A 25,061-nucleotide genomic window follows, 5' to 3' on the forward strand; every position below is an offset into this window, starting at 1 on the left:
CATCAATTTACATTCCCCACTTTTTGTTTTTGCTTTTTAATGACACTGGGCAAAAGAAGACTCCTTCTGTTTTTGTGTTGCAAGCTGTATCCTCATTCCAGACAGAGAGACATTGTATTTACTCTGTGAATACATTTTCTTTATTGTTCTAGGGACCCTGAAGACCACCCCAGGTTCGTTGATTAATTAGAAGAACTCACAGTACTCAGCATATAGTCAAACTCAGAGCTAAAGTTTATTACAGTGAAAGGATATAAAGCTCATACAAATCAGCAAAGGAGAAGGCACCTGGAGCAAGGGCCAGAGAAAACCAGGTGCAGACTTCTAAGTACCCTCTCCCAGCGGAGTCACCCAGGAAGCATTTAAATTCTTCAGCAGTGATGTCCTATTATTGGGGACTGATCAGATAGTATCCAAGGTTTTTATTAGATACTGGTCATGTAGGAACCTCTGACAGCATGTATCAAATCGTCTTTGAAAGCATGTACCAAAGAAAAGCAGGTCTTGAGCATAAACCGTTTTGTACAGTTGTTTAGTTATAGTAAGCTACACGTCACTTAGAGAAAGTTTCACATCATGTAGGAAACTATTTACTAGTCAAGTTCCCAGATGCCAGATAAAGGCCAGTTTTACAAGCAGGCCTTTCTCAGGATCTCAGTCTTAAATTTGCCACGTTAAGTCCTTTCTGGATGTTCTTCTCTGGCTTTATTACGCTGGTTTTCTAGGTTTCTTATAGAATGAATGCTGTGTCCCCACGTAGACAAAGCCAGAAGTAATAATTTATAGATTGCATTCATGTATATTATCTTATTTGATTCTCCCCACAACTTCTAAAGATTTTTAAAATGATCCACATAAAAAATAAATAAAGTTAAACATTCTGTTAGGCTCTCATAGGTTTGTATAGTCAGTTTATATTATGTTTAGAAAGATTATCCTCCTTTTTGAGGATTGAGTTGGGAGAGAACACTGAATGCATTACCCCCTGAAATGACTGTGTACTTCAGAGTAAGTATAAGCAAATAGGTACTGAGATATTTCGTTCTCATTAAAAAATAAATAAAATCCTATTTCATGTTCTGTTAACATTAAACTGCTCTCGAGATTAAAAAAAATTTGTCTGAGTTTAGTTTTATGTTTTGACCTATTGCGTGTGTGCATGCTCAGTCACAGTCCCATCCACATCTTTGCGATCCCATGGACTATAGCCCACCAGGTTCCTCTCTGCGTGAGATTTTCCAGGCAAGAGTACTGGAGTGGGTTGCCATTTCCTCCTCCGGGAATCTTCCCAACCCAGGGAACAAACCTGCGTCTCCTGCAATGGCAGGCAAATTCTTTACCACTCACCTGTTGACAGGCTGCTAAATGTCAGCCATGGTATTAGACAACTAGAATACAGCTATGCCCAAGAGAAGTATGGTCCCATTCTCATAGAGCCTATAGTCCAGTAGAAATGGAGATAATAAATAGGAAATTATGACAGTAGTCTGCTGAGCGCCAGAATGAGGGATGTACAGAATGTCAGTTTAGAGCTCTATTGAGGTAGAGAAAGGGATGCTGTGGAGGCAAATGGGAAGGGGACCTATTCCAGATGAAGGGTGGAGGTTTGGAATGTCAAGGAATACTCCTCATGAGAAGAAACATATTAACTGAAACCTGGAAAATGAATCAGGCTAATAGGGGTAGGGCAAGAAAAAGTGTGCTAGACCAAAGAAAAAGCCCAGTGAAAAAGGTTGAAGTGAAAACATCATTTAAAGAACTGATTTAAGTGGATATGATAGGAGGTGGGAGGAGAGAATAGGCAAGAGCCAAATCTATTAAAAAGTTAGATCTTTATCCTGAGAGCAATGAGGTTATTAACCAAGAATTTTTAAGTAGGCGAGTGGCATGTTGAGGTTTTCCCACTTTAGGTACACTGGAGAATAAACTGGAGGAAAGCAGGAAAGACTGGGAGACTAATTTAAGCAGTGAGATATTATGGCAGCTCAGACTACGATGGTGGCAGTGTGGTAATGGTGGTGATCTTTTGAACATTAAAAAAATATATTTATTTGGTTGCACCGAGTCTTAGTTGTGACACATAGGACACTCTTGTTTGCAGCATGTGAACTCTTAGTTGCAGCGTATGGGATCTAGTTCCCTGACCAGGGACTGAGCCTGGGCTCCGCTGCATTGAGAGCATGGATTCTGAGCCACTGGACCACCAGGGATGTCTCCGGTGGTAGTGATCTGATTCAAGACATTTAGGAGATAGGATAAACAGAACTTGGTGACTTCTGGCTTTTTGTTTGAGCATCTAGGTGAACAGAGATTTTATAGGTTGGCATTAGAGAAACTATTGGCTTTCCTGTTTTGGAACATGTCCTTTTTCTTCCATTGTTTCTTAGTGTTATGGTACTTTGCTGGTTTTTTAGTTGATGGACGTCAGACTTTTTTCTGGGTAGTTCATTTCTGATCTAAAACTGGGTAGTTCAGTGGAAAAGCAGATCATGTTCTTCCATAAGATTATGAAAGTTAAAAAAAAAGATTATGAAAGTTATCAAGTTATTTTGTATTCCTTGGAGGAAGGTCTGATGCTATACATGCCCTTTTGAACCTTGTTTTTTCATGTAATAAGTTATCTTGGAGATCTTTCTATACAGCTCTTAGGCTTTTAAACAGTTACACAGTGATCCACTGAATGAATGTACTGCAGCATGTTTATCAAAGTCTCCTTTTGATGGGCATTTTAGTTGCTTTTTTGTTTTTTCCTTTTAATACATTCAGTGCTGCAGCAAACATGCTTATATCCTGATTATGTTAAATCCAAATTTGTATCACAAGTCTGTTGTGAATGAACCCTGAAATGTTAGATTGGTTAGATCTGTAAAATTATTCAGTGTACTTTTATGTCTCTATGCAGGCTTCTAACTTCAACAATCAAGGATGGGTTTTTAAAATTAGACCTAAGTTTTAAATGAAGTAAGTCAGATAGAAAAAGACAAATACTGTATGATGTCTATGTGGAATCTAAAAAGTAATGCAAGTGAATCTATTTACAAAACAGAAACAGACTCACAGACATAGAAAACAAACTTACGGTTACCAAAGGGAAAAGGGTAGGGGATATACCAGGAGTATGGAATTAACAGATGCACACTGCTATAAAATAGATAAGCAACAGGGGTTTACTGTATAGCTAGGGAGCTTTATTCAGTATCTTATAATCTATAATGGAAAATAATTGAAAAAACATGAGTATAACTGAAAAAAAAAAAAACTTAAGTTCTTAGAGCAATTTTATGTCCTAGCAAAATTTAGTGGAAGATACAGAGATTTCCCGTACATCCTCTGCCACCCACATATGAAAGATGGATTTTAGAAGTTTCTGTTTGATGAATTGTGGTGAAGCTCTAGAACCATTATGCCAGATATTTATATATCCTAACAAGTGCCAGGATTATTAGAATTATAAACTATTGCAATTAAAATAAAGGAAGTTACAGTTTTTGTAACTAGGACAAGAAGGCTTTGTACATGGAAGAGACACTTCTAGTAACAGTGTCAGTAATTCAAGTGTTTATTGAAATTTTGATATGTGTGACACAGTGTTTTAAGTGTTGAGATAAAACAGTCTCCCTATACTAATCACAGAGCTAGTTCTCTGTTATATTAATAGATGGGGAATCTAAGGACTATAGAAATTAAGACACTTTTCTAAGATCACAGTCAGTATGTGGCTGAGTTGGGATTTAAATTCAAGTTCGGTTGATTCAGAGCTCATTCTGTTTCTTTCATGTTGGGTGTGGGGAATGATTTTTGGTTTTAGCATATTGTCTGCTAGGATTTGGGTTAACAGCCCACTACATTAAAGCATTTCTATTGCTTACTGCATTTATCACATCGGCATAATACACCAGATGTACCCTCTGGTTTTTTTTTCCTGGAAGAACATGCTGATATAAAAGTACAAAAACTCAGTGGAAGACAGTGTTTTTAAAGCAAGTTGAAATGTCTTTATTTCATGAACCAGCCAAATAATGTAACTTGGTAGTTGTATTGAAGGTTATAAATTCAAAGGTGGTAATTTGTGTCAGACTTGTCTGTCTAAATTTAACGTAGAGTTCAGACTCTTGAACCAATTTTCATATTAACCTTTCTGTGTCTGTGATCATTAGGGCCTGCTTTTAGGTTGGTTGTCGTCTGGGTGGAGCACAACCTTGTGGCTTTCAGCTGTGTGTGTGTGTGTACTTGTTTGAAGTGATAGAGTTGGGACATGGAAGTTGAGAGAGGAGCTATTCTGTTTTCTTGTTTAGTAAATGAGCCGGAGTTCTTCACAGACGGGGATGGTTGAAGAACTGGGTTCTAGCTATGGGTCACCTGAGTACTCTGCCTGGGACCTGCCTTTGTTGAGTTAAAGAACCCTTAAAACATGTTGGCATTCCTAATCTGTACCAGCTGCCAGGACAGCACTTGGTTTATTGAATACTTAGGATGATTTTCTTTAATTGCATATTTTTGGTAGAAGAGATGAGGAATTTAAAAGTAGTCATGATATGCTTTTGTAAAAATCGCAGTCTTTGATGGAACTAAAGAACAGGGTGTCACTTGTGAAATGACAGAACTGGGTAGATGAACCTTTTCAGAAATAGAGGTTGTCAGTGGCAGTATGTTTCTTAAAAGTTCCCAGTCCCCCATGGTCCTGTTGTTAGAATTAAGCCTTTTAGCATTGCAGCATGGAGGGGCTTTTGACTTAATTCAGACTTCTTGGTATGTCACGGGACAGTCTTGTGGTTTCAGATGAATGTGGTTCATTGCTATTATTAACCTGGGTTGGCAGTTGTACATAACTGGAGTTTTTAGGGATTTTGAAAAGCAGAATTGCTTAAGAGAAATAGAGATGCTACTAACATACAGCTTAAGATTTTATTTTCAAATGTTATTAACATCAAAGTCAGCCCAAATTGGTTATAAATTTAGTGATGTAACAATTTTAATGCTGAGCTTTTAGATAGACTTATTTTATGAATAGTTGATTAGAATTATGGTGATTGAGTAGAAGGACTTGAGAATGTTTTGAGCAGGTGGTAATCATTATTTTAAAGTCTAATATATAGACACTACATATTAGTCTCTGGTGTATGTATGTCTTATTCTCTTTGTCATTTACTGTCCTTATTTCTCATACTTATTACATAGGAAAACTCAATATAGCTATTTGAAGAGCAGTATGCTTTTGTGTATCTCATATATGTAAGTAAAATCTAAATTAAAAACTTGACATGGTATTAGCTTATTGATCATAATCCAGTTATTTTATAGTTGATGTTGTCCTTAAATTTTACAGGTATATGCCTGAATTTATCAGGTAGTATTTTTGATGCTTTTGTAAACATCTTAACTGTGTGTCCCCACTTAGTCATTTATGACTTAACTTGAATTAGTAGTGAATTTAGTACAGTGTTTTTATGTTTTAAATAAATCCTACTATGAAAGTAGGATTAAAAATACTTAAAAATACTTTTTTCAATATGTGTTACCCAGTTGAACAACATGGACACAGGCTCTCTCAGTTGTTTTACCTCATTTTAACCTTTTTGCAGTGTTTCACTGCAGTTTAAGTTCTCAGGTATGTAGAATTAACATCAGAAAGTTAAAAACCACATAGATCAAATATGTTTACTGAGGATAGCTTTGCTATAGTGTATAGATAATTTTTGTGAATAGTGATAGTGTGCTTACCACTCTTAATGATGAGGCTTAATCATGTCTTCAGTTAAATTTTGAAGTGAACATGATGAAGTGGAAAATATGGTGAATTAGATATCAGAATTTAGTTTTGGTTAGTAAAAGATCATTCTTAAGTCTTTGTTTTTCCATGTCTTAGCTGTTGTAAATAGTGGTGTTGTGAATATTGGGGTGAATAATCATTTTGAACTAGAGTTTTGGGGTTTTTTTTCCAGATATATGCCCAGGAGAGTGGATTTTTGGATTATATAGTAGCTCTATTTTTAGTTTTTTCAGGAACCTCCATATATTTTCCAGAGTGGCTGCACCAGTAGATATTGCCATCAGAAGTGTAGGAAGGGTCCTTTTCTCCATAACCTCTCCAGCATTTCTTTTTTTTTTTTTTTTTCCCAGCATTTCTTTTTTGAGGACTTTTTGGTGATGGCCATTCTGACCAGTGTGAGGTGATACCTCCTTGTTGTTTGATTTACATTTTTCTAATAATTCGTGAAGTTGAGCATCTTTTCATCTGTATGTCTTTCTAAAATGATTTTTTTCTGTAAATGTATTTATTTTTAATTTTATTGGAATATAGTTGATTTTCAATATTGTGTAGTTAATATTTTTAGGTGTACAGCAAAGTGATTCACATACATACACATACATTCATTCTTTTTCAGATTCTTTTCTCATACAGATTATCATAGAGTATAGAGTAGAGTTCCCAGTGATATACAGTGGGTCCTTGTTGCTTCTATGTTTAGTAGTGTGTGTATGTATGTTAATTCCAGGCTTCTGATTTCATCTCTCCCCACCACGTTTCCCCTTTGGTGACCATAAGTTAGTTTTCAGTATATGTAAATTTGGTTCTATTTTGTAAATAGGTTCAGTTGTATCATTTAAAAAAATTAGATTCTGCATGTGGGTGATATGATATTTGTCTTTCTGTATCTGACTTGCTTCCCTTAGTGTTATAATTTCTAGGTTCATCCACGTTGATGCAGTGTATGTCTTTGAAGAAATGTCTGTTTAGGTTTTCTGTCCATTTGTTGATTGAGTTGTTTGGTTTTTGGTTTTTTCCCCCCATATTGAGATGATTGAGCTTGTGTAATCTGGATAATAATTCCTTGTCAGTTGCATCATTCACAAGTATTTTTCTGTCAGTATGTAGGCTGTCTTTTTGTTTTGTTGATTGTTTCCTTCACTGTACAAAAGCTTTTAAGTTTGATTAGGCTCCATTTGGGGCTTCCCTGGTTGCTCAGCTGGTAAAGAATCCTCCTGCAATGTGGCAGATCTGGGTTCGATCCCTGGGTTGGGAAGATCCCCTGAAGAAGGGAACGGCTACCTACTCCATTATTCTGGCGTATAGAATTTTATGGACTCGTATGGTCCATGGGGTCGCAAAGAGTCGGAAATAACTGAGCGAGGCTCAGTTTCACTAGGCTCCATTTGTTTATTTTCACTTTGATTTCTTTTGATTTGGAAGACTGATCTAAGAAAATTTTGCTGCAGTTTGTGTCAAAGAATGTTTAGCTTTTGTTCTGTTCTAGTTTTATGGTGTTATGTCTTATATTTAGGTATTAAACCGTTTTGAGTTTATGAGTATATGTGGTATGGAGTACATATGTGCTTAGTCCATCAGTCGTGTCTGACTCTTAATGACTCTGTGGACTGTAGCCCTCCAGGGTCCTTTGTTTGTGGGATTCTCCAGGCAAGAATACTGGAGTGGGTAGCCATTCTCTTCTCCAGGGGATCTTCCTGATCACCAGGAATTGAACCTGCATTGCAGGTGGATTCTTTACTGTCTGAACTACCAGGGAAGCCCTATATGGTATGAGGGAATGTTCTCATTTCATTGATTTACACATAGCTGTCCAGTTAGACTCTTTTGCTGATTTCTTCCATTCAGTTTGGAAATACATGCTTTTAAGTATGTACCTTTTTTCTTTAGGTAGATAGATACATACATACATAAATGCAAACCATAATAAATATTTGTATATGTCTTTTTCCTTTAAGAAATAGCCTTTTGTGGCCTTACTACTTCTTCTACTTATCTGGGGTGACCAATAGATCTTGGTTGCCCAAGATAACCTCAGGTGTCTTTTGTGCATTTAGGGCCCTCTTTTGCTTTCAAAATTTTACAGTTTAGATGGTCATTTGTATGGTCACATTATTTTTGTCTCTACCCCTTTTAAAGGGAAACCTTTCTGAATAGTATATACTTACCATCTCACTTTCTGAGTTCTTTTTTCTAGTTGCTGTTGTTGTGTAACTACCCTCACTCCAACTCTGCACTGAAATGGTTCTTGCAAGAGTACCAAAGACCACCAAATTACAAAATCCCATGGATGCATGTAGTCTTTATAAATGTTTTGGCTTTTTTTGCAGCCTTTGGCACTATGCCGTGTTCCTTTTTTCATCTTCATCTTCCTTGACTTTTGAAATAATATTTTACCATTGATTTTCTCTTTTCTCTTTTGTGGTCTGAGTTTACTGATCTTCCCTGATTTCTCTACTTTCTATCCCTAAGATATTGCTATGTCGTAAAATTCTAGCTTATTGATTCTTTGCTTTCTCTTTTCCATTTTTAAAATTTATTTTACTAAAGTATAATTGATTTATTATACTTTATTGTGTATCACAATAAACTGTGGAAAATTCTTAAAGAGATGGGAATACCAGACCACCTGACCTGCCTCTTGAGAAACCTATATGCAGGTCAGGATGCAACAGTTAGAACTGGACATGGAACAACAGACTGGTTCCAAGTAGAAAAGGAGTACGTCAAGGCTGTATATTGTCACCCTGCTTATTTAACTTATATGCAGAGTACATCATGAGAAACGCTGGGCTGGAGGAAGCACAAGCTGGAATCAAGATCGCCGTAACCTCAGATATGCAGATAACACCACCCTTATGGCAGAAAGTGAAGAAGAACTAAAGAGTCACTTGATGAAGGTGAAATAGGAGAGTGAAAAAGTTGGCTTAAGGCTCAACATTCAGAAAACTAAGATCATGGCATCCGGTCCCATCACTTCATGGCAAATAGATGGGGAAACAGTGATTGACTTATTTTTTTGGGCTCCAAAATCACTGCAGATGGTGATTACAGCCATGAAATTAAAAGATGCTTACTCCTTGGAAGGAAAATTATGACCAACCTAGACAGCATATTAAAAAGCAGAGACGTTACTTTGTCAACAAAGGTCTGTCTAGTCAAGGCTATGGTTTTTCCAGTGGTCATGTATGGGCGTGAGAGTTGGACTATAAAGAAAGCTGAGCACCGAAGAATTGATGCTTTTGAACTGTGGTGTTGGAGAGGACTCTTGAGAGCCCCTTGGACTGCAAGGAGATCCAACCAGTCCATCCTAAAGGAGATCAGTCCTGGGTGTTCACTGGAAGGACTGATGCTGAAGCTGAAACTTCAGTAATTTGGCCCTCTGATGTGAAGAGCTGACTCATTTGAAAAGATCCTGATGCTGGGAAAGGTTGAGGGCAGGAGGAGAAAGGGACGACAGAGGATGAGATGGTTGGATGGCATCACTGATTCAGTGAACATGGGTTTGGGTGGACTCCGGGAGTTGGTGATGGACAGGGGGGGCTGGCGTGCTGCAGTTCATGGGGTCACAAAGAGTCGGACACAACTGAGTGACTGAACTGAATTGACTTATAATGTTGTGTTGGTTTCTGGTGTACAGCAAAGTGATTCAGTTTACACACACACACAGGCACTTTTTCATATTCTTTCCCATTATCATTTATTACAGGATTTTGAATGTAGTTCCATGTAGGAACTTGTTGTTTATGTGTATCTTTTCTCTTTTCCATTAATATGTTCTTCCTGAATAATTTCACTACCAACTATGTGTCAATAACTCCTGTATCTAGAACTCTAGTCTAAGCCTTTCTCCTGAACTCCAGAGCATTTTTTCATCAAAATATCAGAGGTGTTTCTTCTGCAGCATCTCATAGGCCCATTGAACTAAATCTGTAAACACCCTTATTCCAAACTTGCTTTCCCTCCTGTATTCTCTACTTCTCTCTTTTCCTCAAATCTGAAACCTGAGGATCAGGCATCCTTTTTTCCCTCACTCCCCATGTCCAGTCTCCAAGTCCTTCCTTGGTCTCCTAAGTAACACCTGGTCCCCCCCCTTGCTGTCTTCAGTGTTAGTTTTGGTTCGGGTTAGAGCATTATTCTTACCTCCACACCTTCCTCTCTAGTCAGTTCTCTAAGTTTTTGTAAATGTGATTTCCTGAAAGGCACAAATGATCAAATGATCTTACTGTCATTTTAACACCCTGCTTACTCATTGTCTGAATGAAGTCCTTCTGTGTTTGTGTGAAATAGTTCTGAGTTTTGATCTATCGCCTGTCTGCCTTTCCAGCTTTTGTTACTTCACTGCACACTCCAGAGCTAGGGTCACTAAGAATTATAGCGTATGATGTTTTCTTCTTGCAGGGAAGAGAATACCCTTCTTCTCAACTTGAAGCTCATACAGACTTTAAGTACTTCATCGAAGGTAGAGAATAATGGTATGATCGTGGATTCCAGAGGCATAGTGCCTGGAATCTAAACTGAACTTTGCCAATTACTGTGTATATTTAGCTATGTTATTTTGGGCAGGCTACTTAATCTCTCTATGCCTTAGTTTCCTTGCCTGTAAAATAGGAATGAAATTGTGAAGATGAATTGATGCTGTGAAGAGTAAATGAATTAACATATGTAATGCCCTTAGGACAGTAACTGGTATACCGTAGATAATAACTGTTACCTATTATTTATTATCCATTGTATATCATTTATCATTATTCCTTAGTGAGTCCGTACCTGACCTTCCTATGCAGACCTCTTGTCTACATTATAATCTTGCCTCAGTTACAGACTGTGTCACAGTGATGAAATTCTTTATGTCTTCCTATTAGACTGTGAATCTTTTCGGTCATGTTTTTCTTTTCATACTTAATGAATGCTTTTAAGTCAGTGAATGAATGTACAGAAATATTCCCAGGGCCTGGCATTGTGCTTCTGAGGATGGTCAATATTTATTCTCTGTTTTACTGAGATCTCTAAAATGTAAGTAATATAAATACACTATGAAAAGTGAAAGTTTCAGTCGCTCAGTCATGTCTGACTCTTTGCAACTCCATGGACTATAGCCTGCCAGGCTCCTCTGTCCATGGAATTCTCCAGGCAAGAATACTGGAGTGTAGGTAGCCAATCCCTTTTTCAGGGGATCTTCCCGACCTGGGGATCGAACCTGGGTCTCCTGCATTATAGACCATTCTTTACTGTCTGAGCCACCAGGCAAGCGTGTATGTGTGTGTGTATATGTGTGCGTGCGCAGTGGGGGGCGGGGCGGGCTGGGGTGTGTGTGTGTGTGCGCGCGCCTCTGTGGGGGGGGTGTGTGTGTGGTCCCCAAGTCATGTCTGACTCTTCGAGACCTTTACTGTCTGAGCCACCGGGCAAGCATATGTGTATGTGTGTGCGCACGGATGCGTGCAGTGGGGTGTGTGTGTGTGTGTGTGTGAGTGATGTGTGTGTGTGCAGTTGCCAAGTCATTCCTGACTGTTTGAAACCAGGCCTTCTTGTCCTTCACCATCTCCCAGAGTGTACCCAATTTCATGCCCATTGAATTGATGATGGCATCCAACCATCTTATCCTCTGTCACCCTCTTCTCCTGCCTTCAGTCTTTCCCAGCATCAGGGTCTTTTCCAGTGAGTCAGCTGTTTACATCAGGTGACCAAAGTATTGGAGCTTCAACTTCAGCATATACTGTATGTATAGTGGTTTTCCCCCACAATCCTCCTTTTTAAAGATTGAGGTACAATTTATGTAAAAAGCACACATTTTAAGTGTATAATTTGATTAATTTTGAAAAATGTATGCATCTGTTTAACTACAACCCCAGTAAATATATAGAACATTTCAGTCACTCCAAAAACCTTTCTAGTCCATTCCCTTCCATCCTGCCCCTGGTCAAGCACTGCTTTGATTTCTGTCACCACAGATTAGTTTTACCTGGTCTGTAACTACATATAAATGGAATTACCAATATGTATGCTTCTGTGTCTGGATTTTTTTTCATTCAGCATTGTTTCAGAGTTCATCTGTGTTATGACTAGTAAGTAGTTCATTCCTTGTTATTTCTGCTCGGTATTTCAGTGTAAGAATGTACCACAGCTTGTTTATCCATTTTCCCTTTGATGGTCATTGGGGTGTTCCCAGTTTTCTTGCCATTAGGAATATAGCTGCAAAAACTTGTCTTTGAACATACGTTCTCATTTCTACTGGGTAAAAATATCTTTGAAAAGAATTGCTTGGTCATAGCTGCCAAAAATTTTTCTAAAATGGTTGTACCCTTTTACACTCCTGCCAGCAATGTGAAAGATTCCACGTGCCTCATATTTTTACCAACAAATGTTACTAGTCTTTTGTGGAAGTGCTTTAATGTGCATTTATCTGATAATTAATATTGTTAGCATCTTTTCCATGTGCTTTTGTTCCTTCATCATTCATAAACTCCGCATCTGAAATGCCCAGGCCTCTCACCCATTTTAAAATTGAACAAATGGTTCATCTTAACTGCTTTATAGGAGTTCTTTGTATAGGCTGTTTACAAGTCCTTTGTCATTTATATATATTGTAAATATTTTCTTCCAGTTTATGACTGGCCTTTTAAAAAAAACTTTGCCTTTTAATGTTAAGGTTTTAAATTTTAATGAAGTCCAATTTATCAAATTTTTTACGCATAGTAACTTTTGTGTCCTATATAAGAATTCTTTCCACCCCTTGATTGTATAGATACTGTATGTTTCTAGAAGCTTTAGCATTTAAGCTTTTGTGTAGTCTTATTTTGAGTTAACAGAGAACACTTTAAGTTACAAATGCTCAGGTAAGTTCATGAGAAAGCATTCTTACTCTTTTTATTATTGTTGAGATAAATTTCATGCACTGTGAAATTTATCTCTTTACCGTGTACCATCCAGTGGGTTTGTTAGTATAGTGACCCAGTCATCCAGCTCTCACTGCTGTCGTATTCCAGAACATTTCATCACTCCACATGCTTATGAAGTCAGAGAAAGACAATATTATATGATATCACTTATATGTGGAATGTAAAAAATAAAACCTACTACTGAATATAACAAAAAGAAACTCACAGATATAGAGAACAATCTAGTGGTTACCAGTGGGGAAAGGAGAGGGGCAAGATTAGGAGTAGGGAATTAAGAGGTACAAACTACTACATATAAAATAAGTAAGCTACAAGGGAATATTGTACAGCACAAGGAATATTTTATAAAAACTAAATGGAGAATAACCTTTACAAAGTGTGAATCAGTATGTTGTACACTTGAAACGTATAATACTGTAAATCAACTATACCTCAGTTAAAAAAAAAGAACTCCTTATATATTGCAGTCATCTCCCTTCTCCCTGCCAGCCCTCCTGGGCAACCACTCATTTACTTTCTGTCACAGTGGATTTGACTATTCTGGACAAGTCAGAGGGGATAAATGGAATTTTATGGTATATGGCTTTTTTTTTTTTTTTTTTTTTTTGGTATATGGCTTTTTGTGTCTGGCTTCTTTCACTTGGCTTAATGTTTATAAGGGTCAGCCATATTGCAGCTTTTTATAGCCAAGTAATATTCTGTTGTATAGGTATAACATTTTGTTTATTCATTCATCAGTTGATGGGCATACCTTTAAACTTTTCAAAGGAAGTTTCTATGTTTTATTTTTTCAGATTGTGGAATATGATAGTTTAATCTGTGTACTCATTGGAAGAATACTTTACAAATACTTAAATAAGAAAAGGAGCAAAGCATTCTAACTTATTATTATTGAAGTAAATTTCACATACTATAAAATTCATCCATTTAAAATGTACAGTTCCAGCATGTCGGCTCTCTAGCTGTGGAGGGCAGGAGTGCGCCAGCTCAGTAGCTGTGGTACAAGGGCTTAGTTGCTCCACAGTGTGTGGGGTCTTATTTCCCTGACCAGGGACTGAACCCTTGTCCCCCACATTGCAAGGTGGATTGCAACTTGTCTCAGTCTAATCCAAATCCAAGCGCAGGAATACAAATGATTGCTGGAGAAAATGACCCAAATGTGTAGTTTGTGACTGGTATATTTTCATAGCCTTCGGTAGACTTGCATAATTTCCAAGAAATCTTATGTTTCCCAGTCAGCATATTTTCTTTTTGCTACAAAGACTGCTCTCTTTGCTGTCTGCTGTCCCCACATTTTACAACCTGTCCTTTATTTTCCTTCACCTGCTTTAGAAAGTATATAGGGCTTCTAGATATGAATTCCCCCATTCTTACCCTCATATCTATGAATCTTCCTTTATCTGTGTTCATCTTTTCTTTTTGTCCTAATGCAGTGGTTATCCTTTCTTCTCAGGTACTCTATATTCTATCCTCACCCACTTCCTTAGACGCCTTACTTTTCAGTCTTCCTCTCCCATCCACTTCACACTTTTGTCATCAATATGTAAACGTGGTCATGTGTCCTTTTTAATTACAAAATAGCTGTCTTCTATTTCATGATTCCTTTTCTTTTTCACTTTCTTTGACATTTGTCTTAAAATCTCTATTTTCTCTATGCTCATTGGGTCCTCAAATCTCTGCAATCTGACCCCTGTACTTAGAAGTGTCTTTATCATGGTCACCAGTGACTTCTTTGTTTCTAAAACTAGTGGATACTTTTTAGTAACAGCCATGATATTTCTTCTTCCTCTCTAAAGTGCTCCTCTTTCTTAGTTTTCCTGAGACTGACCTCCTGATTTTCTGTATCTGCCCTTCTGTGGTTTCCTTTGCGTAACATCAAAGCACAGTTTAATAAAAGCTCTTAATGGGATGCAAATCATTGTGATCTAAGGATGAATCATCCCTGGTTTAGTTTGATTGTCCAGGGTAAGTTTTTCATCAATTCATAGACATTTGCTAAGGATTAAATAGAAGAAAACTAAAATTATATTTTCTGTCAAGATTGGGGTGAAGGTGTTTTATGTTGCCAGTTATGGATTTTTTTTTTTTAGCATTCATTGATAGGGTTTGAGCTGCTGCTGCTGTTGTTCAGTTGCTAAGTTGTGTCTGACTGTGTGCGACCCCATGGACTGTAAGCCCACCAGGCTCCCCTGTCCATGGCGAATTTCTCAGGCAAGAATACTGGAGTGGGTTGCCGTTTCCTTCTCTAGGGGATCTTCCTAACTCAGGGATTGAACCTGCATTGGCGGGCAAATTCTTTACCACTGAGCCACCAGGGAAGTACTAGGATTAGGGTTAAGGTTCTCTTAAGGAAATGAAGGAATGTAATAAAAAACTGTGACTGATGAATTGTGAGGAATTGACCACTTAGCCTAACTAACAATAGGCAGTTCCTGGAATGATAGTTCTCTTCTTTCTTGGCAGCTGTCCTGTAAGTTGTAGTGCATGCAGTTTACGAGATTTAGTATCTCTGTCATACAGTTCATTGTTTTGTCTCTTTTCCTCTCCTCCTCATCTCACTCAACTCCGTTAGTTTTTTAAGTTGTGAAATACAATGCCTATATATAAAGTACACAGGACAAATGCAGTAGCATTTTTCTTTTTTCTTTTTGGTACTGTATCTGTGTAAGCATTATCCAGTCAAAAATAGAACATCATCAGTGCCCCAGTCTTCATCGTATGTCCCTTCCTGGTGAAATCTCACCACCCTCACCTAGCTCTGAGCTGTAACCACTCTCCAAGCTTTTGAAGCCATCATTTCTTTTGTCTTCCTGATAATTTTAATAAAAACTAAATGTGCATCACTTGATAAAACTTTACCTGATTTGAATCGTTCTGTAAATGGCAAAATACACTACTGTGTGTATGTGTGTCATTGTTTTAATTTCTTTTGCTCATGGTCTATGTTTTTGCCTGCAACTGAGGTTCATTCATTATGTTTGTTGTGTAATGCTTCACAGTATGAATATTTACCCATTCTTTTGGTAAGTATATGAATAGTTTGCAGTTTTCAACTGTTATGAACAGTGCTGCTCTGAACATTCTTCTATAATGGCATACTTTTCTGGAATAGAATTGCTGGGTCAACTTCATTTTTACTAGATGTTTTCTAATTAGTGTATATATTTTAAAACCTATTTTCCAAAAAGATTATGCCATTTTCACTCATATCAACTATATATGAGGAATTTCTATCCCATTTGGATGTTCACCACCTTTTTACTTGTTTTTGTTTTATAAGTAATTAGCTTTTGTTATTTAAACTGAAAACTGGATCTGTTTTTTCTTTTCCATATTAAAGAAACAGTAACAAAAGTATTTAAAAATAAGGATTATTAATCTTATGCCATCTGAGTCCATGCCATGAAATAAGTATATATTTTCATTATGGTAAATGTTTTTACATATTTTTATTAGCTATATTTAGATTCATGTGGGATGACTATATTTTATATACACCGAATGATACTTGCCACAACTATTCTTTCTTTTTAACCTAAAGTGCCATAACTGTGTAAATTTTCAGCCCTAAATGAAGTGGTAGTATTTTATATAAAGATCTTCTGTATTATCTTGAGCAGCAGTACAACTTTGGGTTTCATCATATAGGTTTTTATTTCCAGGTGTTTATGTGGAATATTTATTAAAGCAATTCTAATGAATCTTTATTTTTCTTTAAAGTTGGCCTTTGCCAGAGTTTGATCCAAGCCAGATTCGACTGATTGTATATCAAGACTGTGAAAGACGAGGGAGAAATGTCTTGTTTGACTCCAGTGTTAAGAGAAAAAATGAGGACATATCAGTATCGGTGAGCATTGTTATTGGTTTGGTTCAAGTTTAATGTCAAATACTCTAATTCAAGAAAGAGTGAGTCAAATTTCAATTATGGTACTTTTTATTTGTCAATATAAAACATCTTTAGCATGTTATTAAAATTTAGAGCACTGATTTTGAGAATTTTTAAAGGAAAAAATATTTGCCTTATTTGCATTGGTCTAGTACCAGAGAAAATTTTAGTTTGACAGTTACTTATATACTTGTATTGTGAGATATGACTAGAGCTACAGGGATTCTTAAACAGGGCCTGGTACAAATCTCCCATCTTATATAGTTGTGGAAAGTGTGACCATAGCGGTGACATTATTTGTCTAAAGGTACAAAGCAAGTTAAATCTTCGGCCCTAGTCCATCATATTTTCCCGTTCTATGAAGCAGTAGCAAGAATGTCTATTAGTTGACTTTGAATATCATATTTTGAAATATTTTATAATTAGTTTAGCAGGCGTACATAGCCATTCACTTAATCATCCAAGTAAATGCACGTGATTGTTGTCATTTTGCTCCTGCTGCTTCTGTTACCCTTTCAGGCATAAGGACTCTCCATCCCCAGGATCTGTAATCTGGAAATGGAAGCCTGGAGCTGTCTTTCTCTCCTCCCCTAAATTGACAATTTTCACTAACATTTCAGTAAACAACTCAAAGCAGAATACTTTGGGAAAGATTCTTCTACCAATAGAATTGACTTACAATAGACAAAGAGTTGTTTTTTAATGGGCAAACAGCAGATTTTTCTACCAATAGAATTGACTTATCATAGACAAAGAGTTATTTTTTAGTAGGCATACAGCTACTTGGGAGTTTGTACTCGAGATTTTGTGTTCTTAGATTGTGCTTTGTTAAGATTTCTTAGCTGTTATCTGGATATTTTTTTTCAGTCTGACAAAATTTGCAACATTTTCTTAAAGTATTATTTAGTTGTGCAGATAACTAAGTATCTACAAGGCATTAGGCGCTTGGAGATCTGCCTCTACCTTTCTTGTTGCCTGCAATTAGACATTCTTATGGAGGTAAAGATTGAACAAATAAATAATCCCAAAGGCAAATCAACCCTGTATACTCATTGGAAGGACTGATGCTGAAGCTCCAGTATTTGGGTCATCTGATGCGAACAACCGACTCATTGGAAAAGTCTCTGATGCTGGGAATGATTGACGGCAAAAGGAGAAAAGAGCAGCGGAGAATGAGATGGTTGTATGGCATCACTGCTGCAATGGCCATGAGCCTGGACAAGCTGTAGGAGATGGTGAAGGACAGGGAGGCCTGGCGTGCTGTATGGGGTCCTTGGCCATGGGGTTGCTAAGGATCGCACACAACTGAGAGACTAAACAATAACAACTGTGAAAGAAACATAACAGAATTCTTACGAGATTCCACAGGAAGGAACCTATTTCTTATCAGTTTGGATGTAGGAGTATTAAGGAAGGTCTCCCTGAGGAAGTGACATTCAACTTGTGATCTGAAGAAATTAAAGGCATAGTATAGGAGATGAGTGTTCCTTTCAGTAGCATCAGCAAATGCATTTTACAGAGTGACTTAGGAGCTCAGTGAATTGAAGGATGTAAAACAAGACCAGTCTGGCTGAAATGATAGTAAAGTAGTATGTAAATTAGTTGAGAGATGAAATTGGAGAGAGGTAGAATAGGAGGAGCCCAGAGTATTTAGGGCCTTAGAGGTCTTTGAGTTAGAAGTTTAGATTATATGCTATGTAGAAGGAAACCATTGTAGGGATCTGGTTTATGTTCCAAAAAGTCACTTTGGTAGAGAGTCCAGAAATAAATTCACACATATGTGGTCAATTAACTTACAGCAAAGGAGCCAAGAACTATACAGTGGGATAGGATAGTCTCTTCAATAAATGATGCTGGAAAACTGGATAGCCACATGCAAAAGAATGAAACTAGATTGCTTTCTAATACTGTACACAAAAACTAACTCAAAATGGATTAAAGAACTTAAGTATAAGACCTAAAACCATAAAACTCCTAGAATAAAACAAGCAGTAAACTCCTTGACATTGTCTTTGCAGTAATTTTTTTTTTTTTTGATATGAGACTGATAGCGAAGATGACAAGAGTGAAAATTAACAAATGAGACTACGTCAAACTAAAATGCTTCCATACAGCAGAGGAAACCATCAACAAAATGAAAAGGCAGCATACCAAATGGGAGAAAATATTTGTAAATCATATATCAGATAAGGGGTTAATATCAAATATATATGAAGAATTCATGTAACTCAGTAGCAGAAAACAATGTTATTGGAAAGTGAGCTGAAGATCTGAATGGACAGTTTCCGAAGAAGGCATAGAGTTGACCAGCAGATACATGAAAAGGTGCTCAGCATCTAATAATCAGGGAAATGCAAATGAAAACCACAGTGATGTATCTATCACCTTGTAGGATGACTATTTCCAAAAAGACAAGAAATGACAAATGCTGACGAGGGTGTGGAGAAAAGGAAACCCCTGTACACTATTTGTGGGAGTGGAAATTGGTGTAGTCACAATTGAAAACAATGTGGAGATTCCTCAGAAAATTAAAAATAGAACTGCCACATGGTCCAGCAGTTCTGCTTCTATATATTTATCAGAAGAAAATAAGAACACTAACCCGAAAAGGTATGTGTAGTGCACTCTCATGTTTGTCGCAGCATTGTTTATAAAAGCTGAGACATGGATGAAGCTTAAGCACCCACTAATGGATGAATGAATAAAAATATAATTCAGCCGTGAAAAAAAAGGTAGCCTTGCTGTTTTTGTCAACATGGATAGACCTTGAGGCCATTATGCTAAGTGAAAGGAGTCAGACACAGAAAGGGAAATACTATATGATCTCACTTATACGTGGAACCTAAAAAAAAACTAATTAATACAGAAAACAAATAGGTTGTTGCTAGAGACAGGGTGTGGGGAGTGGGGAATATGAGTGAAGGGGCATCAAAATGTACAAATTTACAGTTACAAAATAAATCATGGGCCTATAATGTACATCATGATCACTGTAGTTAATGACACTATACTGTATATTTGAAAGTTGCTCAAATGTAAAACATCACACAACAGGAAAAATTTTTATAACTGCATAATGATGGATGTTAACTAGACTTGTATTTTTTAATTAATTAATTTTAACTGGAGGCTTAATTGCTTTATAATATTGTGGTGGTTATTGCCATACATTTACATGAATCAGCCGTGGATGTACATGTGTCCCCCCATCCCAAACCCCTCTTCCACCTCCTCCCCATCCCATCCCTCTGGGTTGTCCCAGTGCACTGGCTTTGAGTGCCCTGTTTCATGCATTGAACTTGGACTGGTCATCTGTTTCACATACGGTAATATACATGTTTCAATGCTATTCTCTCAAATCATCCCACCCTCACCTTCTCCCACAGAGTCCAAAAGTCTGTTCTTTATATCTGTGTCTCTTTTCCTGTCTTGCATATAGGTTCGTCATTACCATCTTTTAAAATTTAAAAATACATATGCATTAATATACTGGTGTTTTTCTTTCTGATTTACTTCACTCTATATAATAGGCTCCAGTTTCATCCACCTCATTAAAACTGACTCAGATGCATTCTTTTTAATAGCTGAGTAATACTCCGCTGTGTGTATATACCACAACTTTCTTATCCATTCGTCTGCTGATGGACGTCTAGATTGCGCCCATGTCCTAGCTATTGTAAACAGTACTGTGATGAACATTGGGGTACACGTGTCTCTTTCAGTTCTGGTTTCCTTGGTGTGTATGCCCAGAGGTGGGATTGCTGGGTTGTATGGCAGTTTTTTCCCCAGATTTTTAAGGAATCTCTACACTGTTCTATAGTGGCTGTGCTAGTTTGCATTCTCACCAACAGTGTAAGAGGATTCCCTTTTCTCTACACCTTCTCCAGAATTTATCGTTTGTAGACTTTTTGATAGCAACCATTCGGACCAGCGTGAAATGGTACCTCATTGTGGTTTTGATTTGCATTTCTCTGATAATGAGTGATGTTGAGCATCTTTTCATGTGTTAGCCATCTGTATGTCTTCTTTGGAGAAATTAACTAGACTTACTGTAGAGATCTTTTCATAATGTATATAAACCTCTGCATCATCATTATGTCATAAGTCTGAATTGAATATAATTCTGTTGTCACTTATATGTCAATTTTTTAAATATAGTGAAAAAACCACGTTGTTGGTTGTGGGAAGAATGAGGGAGAAGGAAGTGTTTGGTGAATTCAACCAAAATGGTTGAATAGCTGAGTAGTGAGAGCCAAAGCCTTTGACTGTGTGGATCACAATAAACTGTGGAAAATTCTCAAAGAGATGGGAATACAAGACCACCTGACCTGCCTCTTGAGAAACCTATATGCAGGTCAGGACGCAACAGTTAGAACTGGACATGGAACAACAGACTGGTTCCAAATTGGGAAAGGAGTACGTCAGGGCTGTATATTGTCACCCTGCTTATTTAACTTATATGCAGAGTACATCATGAGAAATGCTGGGCTGGAGGAAGCACAAGCTGGAATCAAGATCGCTGTAACCTCAGATATGCAGATGACACCACCCTTACGGCAGAAAGTGAAGAAGAACTAAAGAGTCACTTGATGAAGGTGAAATAGGAGAGTGAAAAAGGTGGCTTAAGGCTCAACATTCAGAAAACTAAGATTATGGCATCCGGTCCCATCACTTCATGGCAAATAGATGGGGAAGCAGTGATTGACTTATTTTTTTGGGCTCCAAAATCACTGCAGATGGTGATTGCAGCCATGAAATTAAAAGATGCTTACTCCTTGGAAGGAAAATTATGACCAACCTAGACAGCATATTAAAAAGCAGAGGTTACTTTGTCAACAAAGGTCTGTCTAGTCAAGGCTATGGTTTTTCCAGTGGTCATGTATGGGCGTGAGAGTTGGACTGTGAAGAAAGCTGAGCGCTGAAGAATTGATGCTTTTGAACTGTGGTGTTGGAGAGGACTCTTGAGAGCCCCTTGGACTGCAAGGAGATCCAACCAGTCCATCCTAAAGGAGATCAGTCCTGGGTGTTCACTGGAAGGACTGATGCTGAAGCTGAAACTTCAGTAATTTGGCCCTCTGATGTGAAGAGCTGACTCATTTGAAAAGATCCTGATGCTGGGAAAGATTGAGGGCAGGAGAAGAAGGGGATGACAGAGGATGAGATGGTTGGATGGCATCACTGATTCAGTGAACATGGGTTTTGGTGGACTCCAGGAGTTGTTAATGGACAGGGAGGCCTGGTGTGCTGCGGTTCATGGGGTTGCAAAGAGTCAGACACAACTGAGCGACTGAACTGAACTGAGATGCCTAAGAGTCAGAGTTCTAGATGGTCAAGCAGACAGTTGAAATCCAAGTCTAGCTGCAAATGTGATAAGCATGTCTTCTTTGTATTTAGCATGCTAATAGCTCAGCGGAACTTGGTTAAGACTTTACAGGTTGACAATGATTGATTAATAATCTTTATTATTTCTTTAGCAAATATTTATTGAATTTTTTTGTGTGTTCTTGATGATGTGCCATTGAATTGCAGGATATAACCTCTTCTTTACTCTCTTGATGAATGCTATTCATTATGTTTCTGTAGCATTCTTCCCTTTTGTTTTAAACATACTTATGAATCTTCTCTTCATGCTGTTTCTTGAACCTTTCCTGCCCGTCTTTTATGAGATGATGCTTCATTAGTCTCATTAGTCTTCTATCTCTTTCTTCTCTCTTGGTTAACTCTTTTCTTTGCCTGCAAGTCTTCACAAAGTCTCATTACCCATCACGAAATATATGATTATCCTTTTACTTTCTTGTATATGTGTCCTATCTTTTTCTGCCTTTGTCTCTTTTCTTCCTTCTCAGTGTGTGTTGGTGTCTCCTAGTTTCTCTGCCTCACTGTCTCTCAGGCTCTGCTCCTTGTCTTGTCCCCATCTCTCCTTTGCCTCTTTTTGTCTCTTTTCAGTATCTCTTCTTGGTCTTGTCTCTGAGTCTCTCTGTTTCTCAGTCTGTCTGCTGGCTCTCATCTCATACCATCCATTCAGTCTTCTGAAATTTTCTTATAAGCCTGCTTCTTTTTTGAACTTTTCTCTGGGCTCACCAGTGACTAGAAATCAGGCAGCCTTGAGTACTTGCAGTCTCGTTTGTTTTATATATCCTCTCTTATGTGCTGTCAACCTGGATGAGGATCTATCCTTTTTCGGGTTTATCACAATTTTTTGAATCCTTTCTGATTTCTCCAGGTATATATCTTTTCTCCTACATCAGAATTCTCATGGTCCTTTGTTTATATTGATAGCCTTTCATTAGACTTATGTGTCATAGCTGTATTTGTTTTTAAATTGCAAAAAGAAAGTACAAAATTTGTCTGTTATTCACCTTTGTTTCCTAAACTGCATCCTGCCTCACATGTGTTAATTATTCAGTACATATTTTTGATCAGCTTTAATTATAAGTTAGGAAGTTTATTATCAAGATCCTATAAATACTTTCATGAAGATTTTATATATTCCTTTTGAACACCAGAGAGCACATGTTTTTTTTCCCCCAGATTGTAAGCTGTTGGAATCATTAAGTGTTTTTTTCATCTACTGAATAAAAACACATTAAATTATGAGTTCTATATTGGCAAAGAGTGTGATGTAAATGATAATTTTGAACTGTTTACACGATATTTTGGGCCTGTGCATAATGATGAGATTGGGCATCAGCAGCTTCCTGAATATTGTCTTAAAATACTGAAGTAAAGTTTTGTTAATTAATGTATAGCTTTCTCAGAACATTTATTCATTCTAGCTCTGTTATATTCTGTGAAAAATGACTCAAACATTCAGTGGATTTAATCAAGAGAGTTCACTTGTTTATAAAAGTTTATTTTTATTTTTTTACATTTGATCCTCAGACCTTATATTGTCTAGTTGAACTGTGAAATTTATTGAGATGTGGTTTCTTTGAACATTGCTATAGGCAGATGGATCAAGTGTGATTTGATCATATGATACTATCTTTATCCTGGACATTGTTTTTGTGTTAATAATCTAATGCTTTTTCATGTACTGCCAGTGAAGTTGCATTGTAATTCATGTTTCAGCCTTCACATTCGCAGGCTCACGTTAACTTTGGAAAGGTGACTATAAATTTTAATATGTCAGAGTTTTGCACACTGAAACTGTACAAGTGCCAATAGTTGAATCGTAATTGTGACTCCAGATTTAGAACATAAGATTTGGTTAGGTTATTGAATCTTCTTCAGTGTTGATATACAGAAATCAGTAAATTCCGTATTTGCAAATAACTTCCACTTGGAAGTATGAAGGAACCTAAGGCTCCATTTAAAACAGCAGTTTTTGAAAGTGCCTTTTCATAAACTTAACAAAATCTTTATGTTTAAAACTTTAAGTCTGCTGAAGTACATAAAAGCTTGAACAAATCAAAAGCAAAATATGTTTCTGGGTAATGTACTTTTGGTTATAACATTGTCTGTTGTCTCTAAGTTGCTTTTTAAAAAACGTATCTTAATAAAACTGTCAAACTTAGTATTAATATTATTGGTGGGTGGTGGTATCTGGAACTAGACAGCAGATTCTAAAGTTCAAATGGAAAAAAATAGCAATAATAGGTTGGAAAACTGAAAAAGAAGAGTTGTAAGGTTGAGTTAATTCTATCAGATTTGAAAAATATACTATAAAGTCTCAATAATTAAAACAATATTTTATTGGAACATAAATAGACCAACAGACTAATGGAAATAAAAGATCAGATCAATTAAATCCATGCAGGAATTTAGTATATGATAAAGGCATCATCTTGAATCAGTAGGGTAAAGATTAATAAATGGTATTGAGATAATTAGCCAATTATAAGAGAAATCAACTTAGATTCATGTCTCAAGTGTATCAGACATTTAAATGTAAAAAACTGAAACATTACCAAAGAAAACATGAGTTCCTATCTATCTGTGGAGTAGAAAACACCTTTTAGCTATTATTCAAAATGCAGAAGCCATAAAGTAAAAGGCTTATAAATTTGACAACCTGATAAAAAAAGAAAAGGAAGTAACTTGGATGATGAACAAAACAGAGTATAGGCAAGCGAGTGAAAAAGGGAAAAACCTACCATAAGGAAAATTAAAAGACAAATGATATCCTGGGTAAACACTTTTATGGGATATAGGACCAGCTGGTAATGTTTCTATATAAAGAATTCCTATAAATCAAGACAGGAGAACTACTCAGTAGAAAATTGGGTGAAGGATAAGAGCAGGGAGTTCACATACAAATTACACATTTAGTAAGATTCTTCCTCTTATTCATAATAAAGGAAATTAAAATAAAAACTGTATTGTAATTTTAGTTCTTTTCTTTTAGATTGGGAAAAACCCAAATATTGAGTGGCAGTACTTTGCTGTTGAAGTGAGTGAAATGATATCCATGGAGGATAATCTGGCAGTATCTACCAAAATTTTATGTATTTATGTTTTGACCCAGCAGTTCCATTGGCAATGTCATTAACAGATGACTAATAAAATA

The 25,061-nt window shown here is 36.9% G+C and overlaps 1 protein-coding gene across 2 annotated transcripts in view; it reads left to right on the forward strand.

The window, feature by feature from the left end:
* The window catches only part of FNIP1 (folliculin interacting protein 1), a 120,046-nt gene that overhangs the window by 29,474 nt on the left and 65,511 nt on the right, over positions 1 to 25,061 (forward strand). For both annotated transcript variants that reach the window (XM_043912177.1, XM_043912178.1), the window contains exon 2: positions 16,387 to 16,513. In XM_043912177.1, coding sequence (XP_043768112.1) covers positions 16,387 to 16,513 — 127 coding nt within the window. The remainder of the gene's footprint in view (positions 1 to 16,386; positions 16,514 to 25,061) is intronic.

This window comes from Cervus elaphus, chromosome 9 (assembly GCF_910594005.1).
Source record: "Cervus elaphus chromosome 9, mCerEla1.1, whole genome shotgun sequence".
NCBI classification, from domain to species: Eukaryota; Metazoa; Chordata; class Mammalia; order Artiodactyla; family Cervidae; genus Cervus; species Cervus elaphus.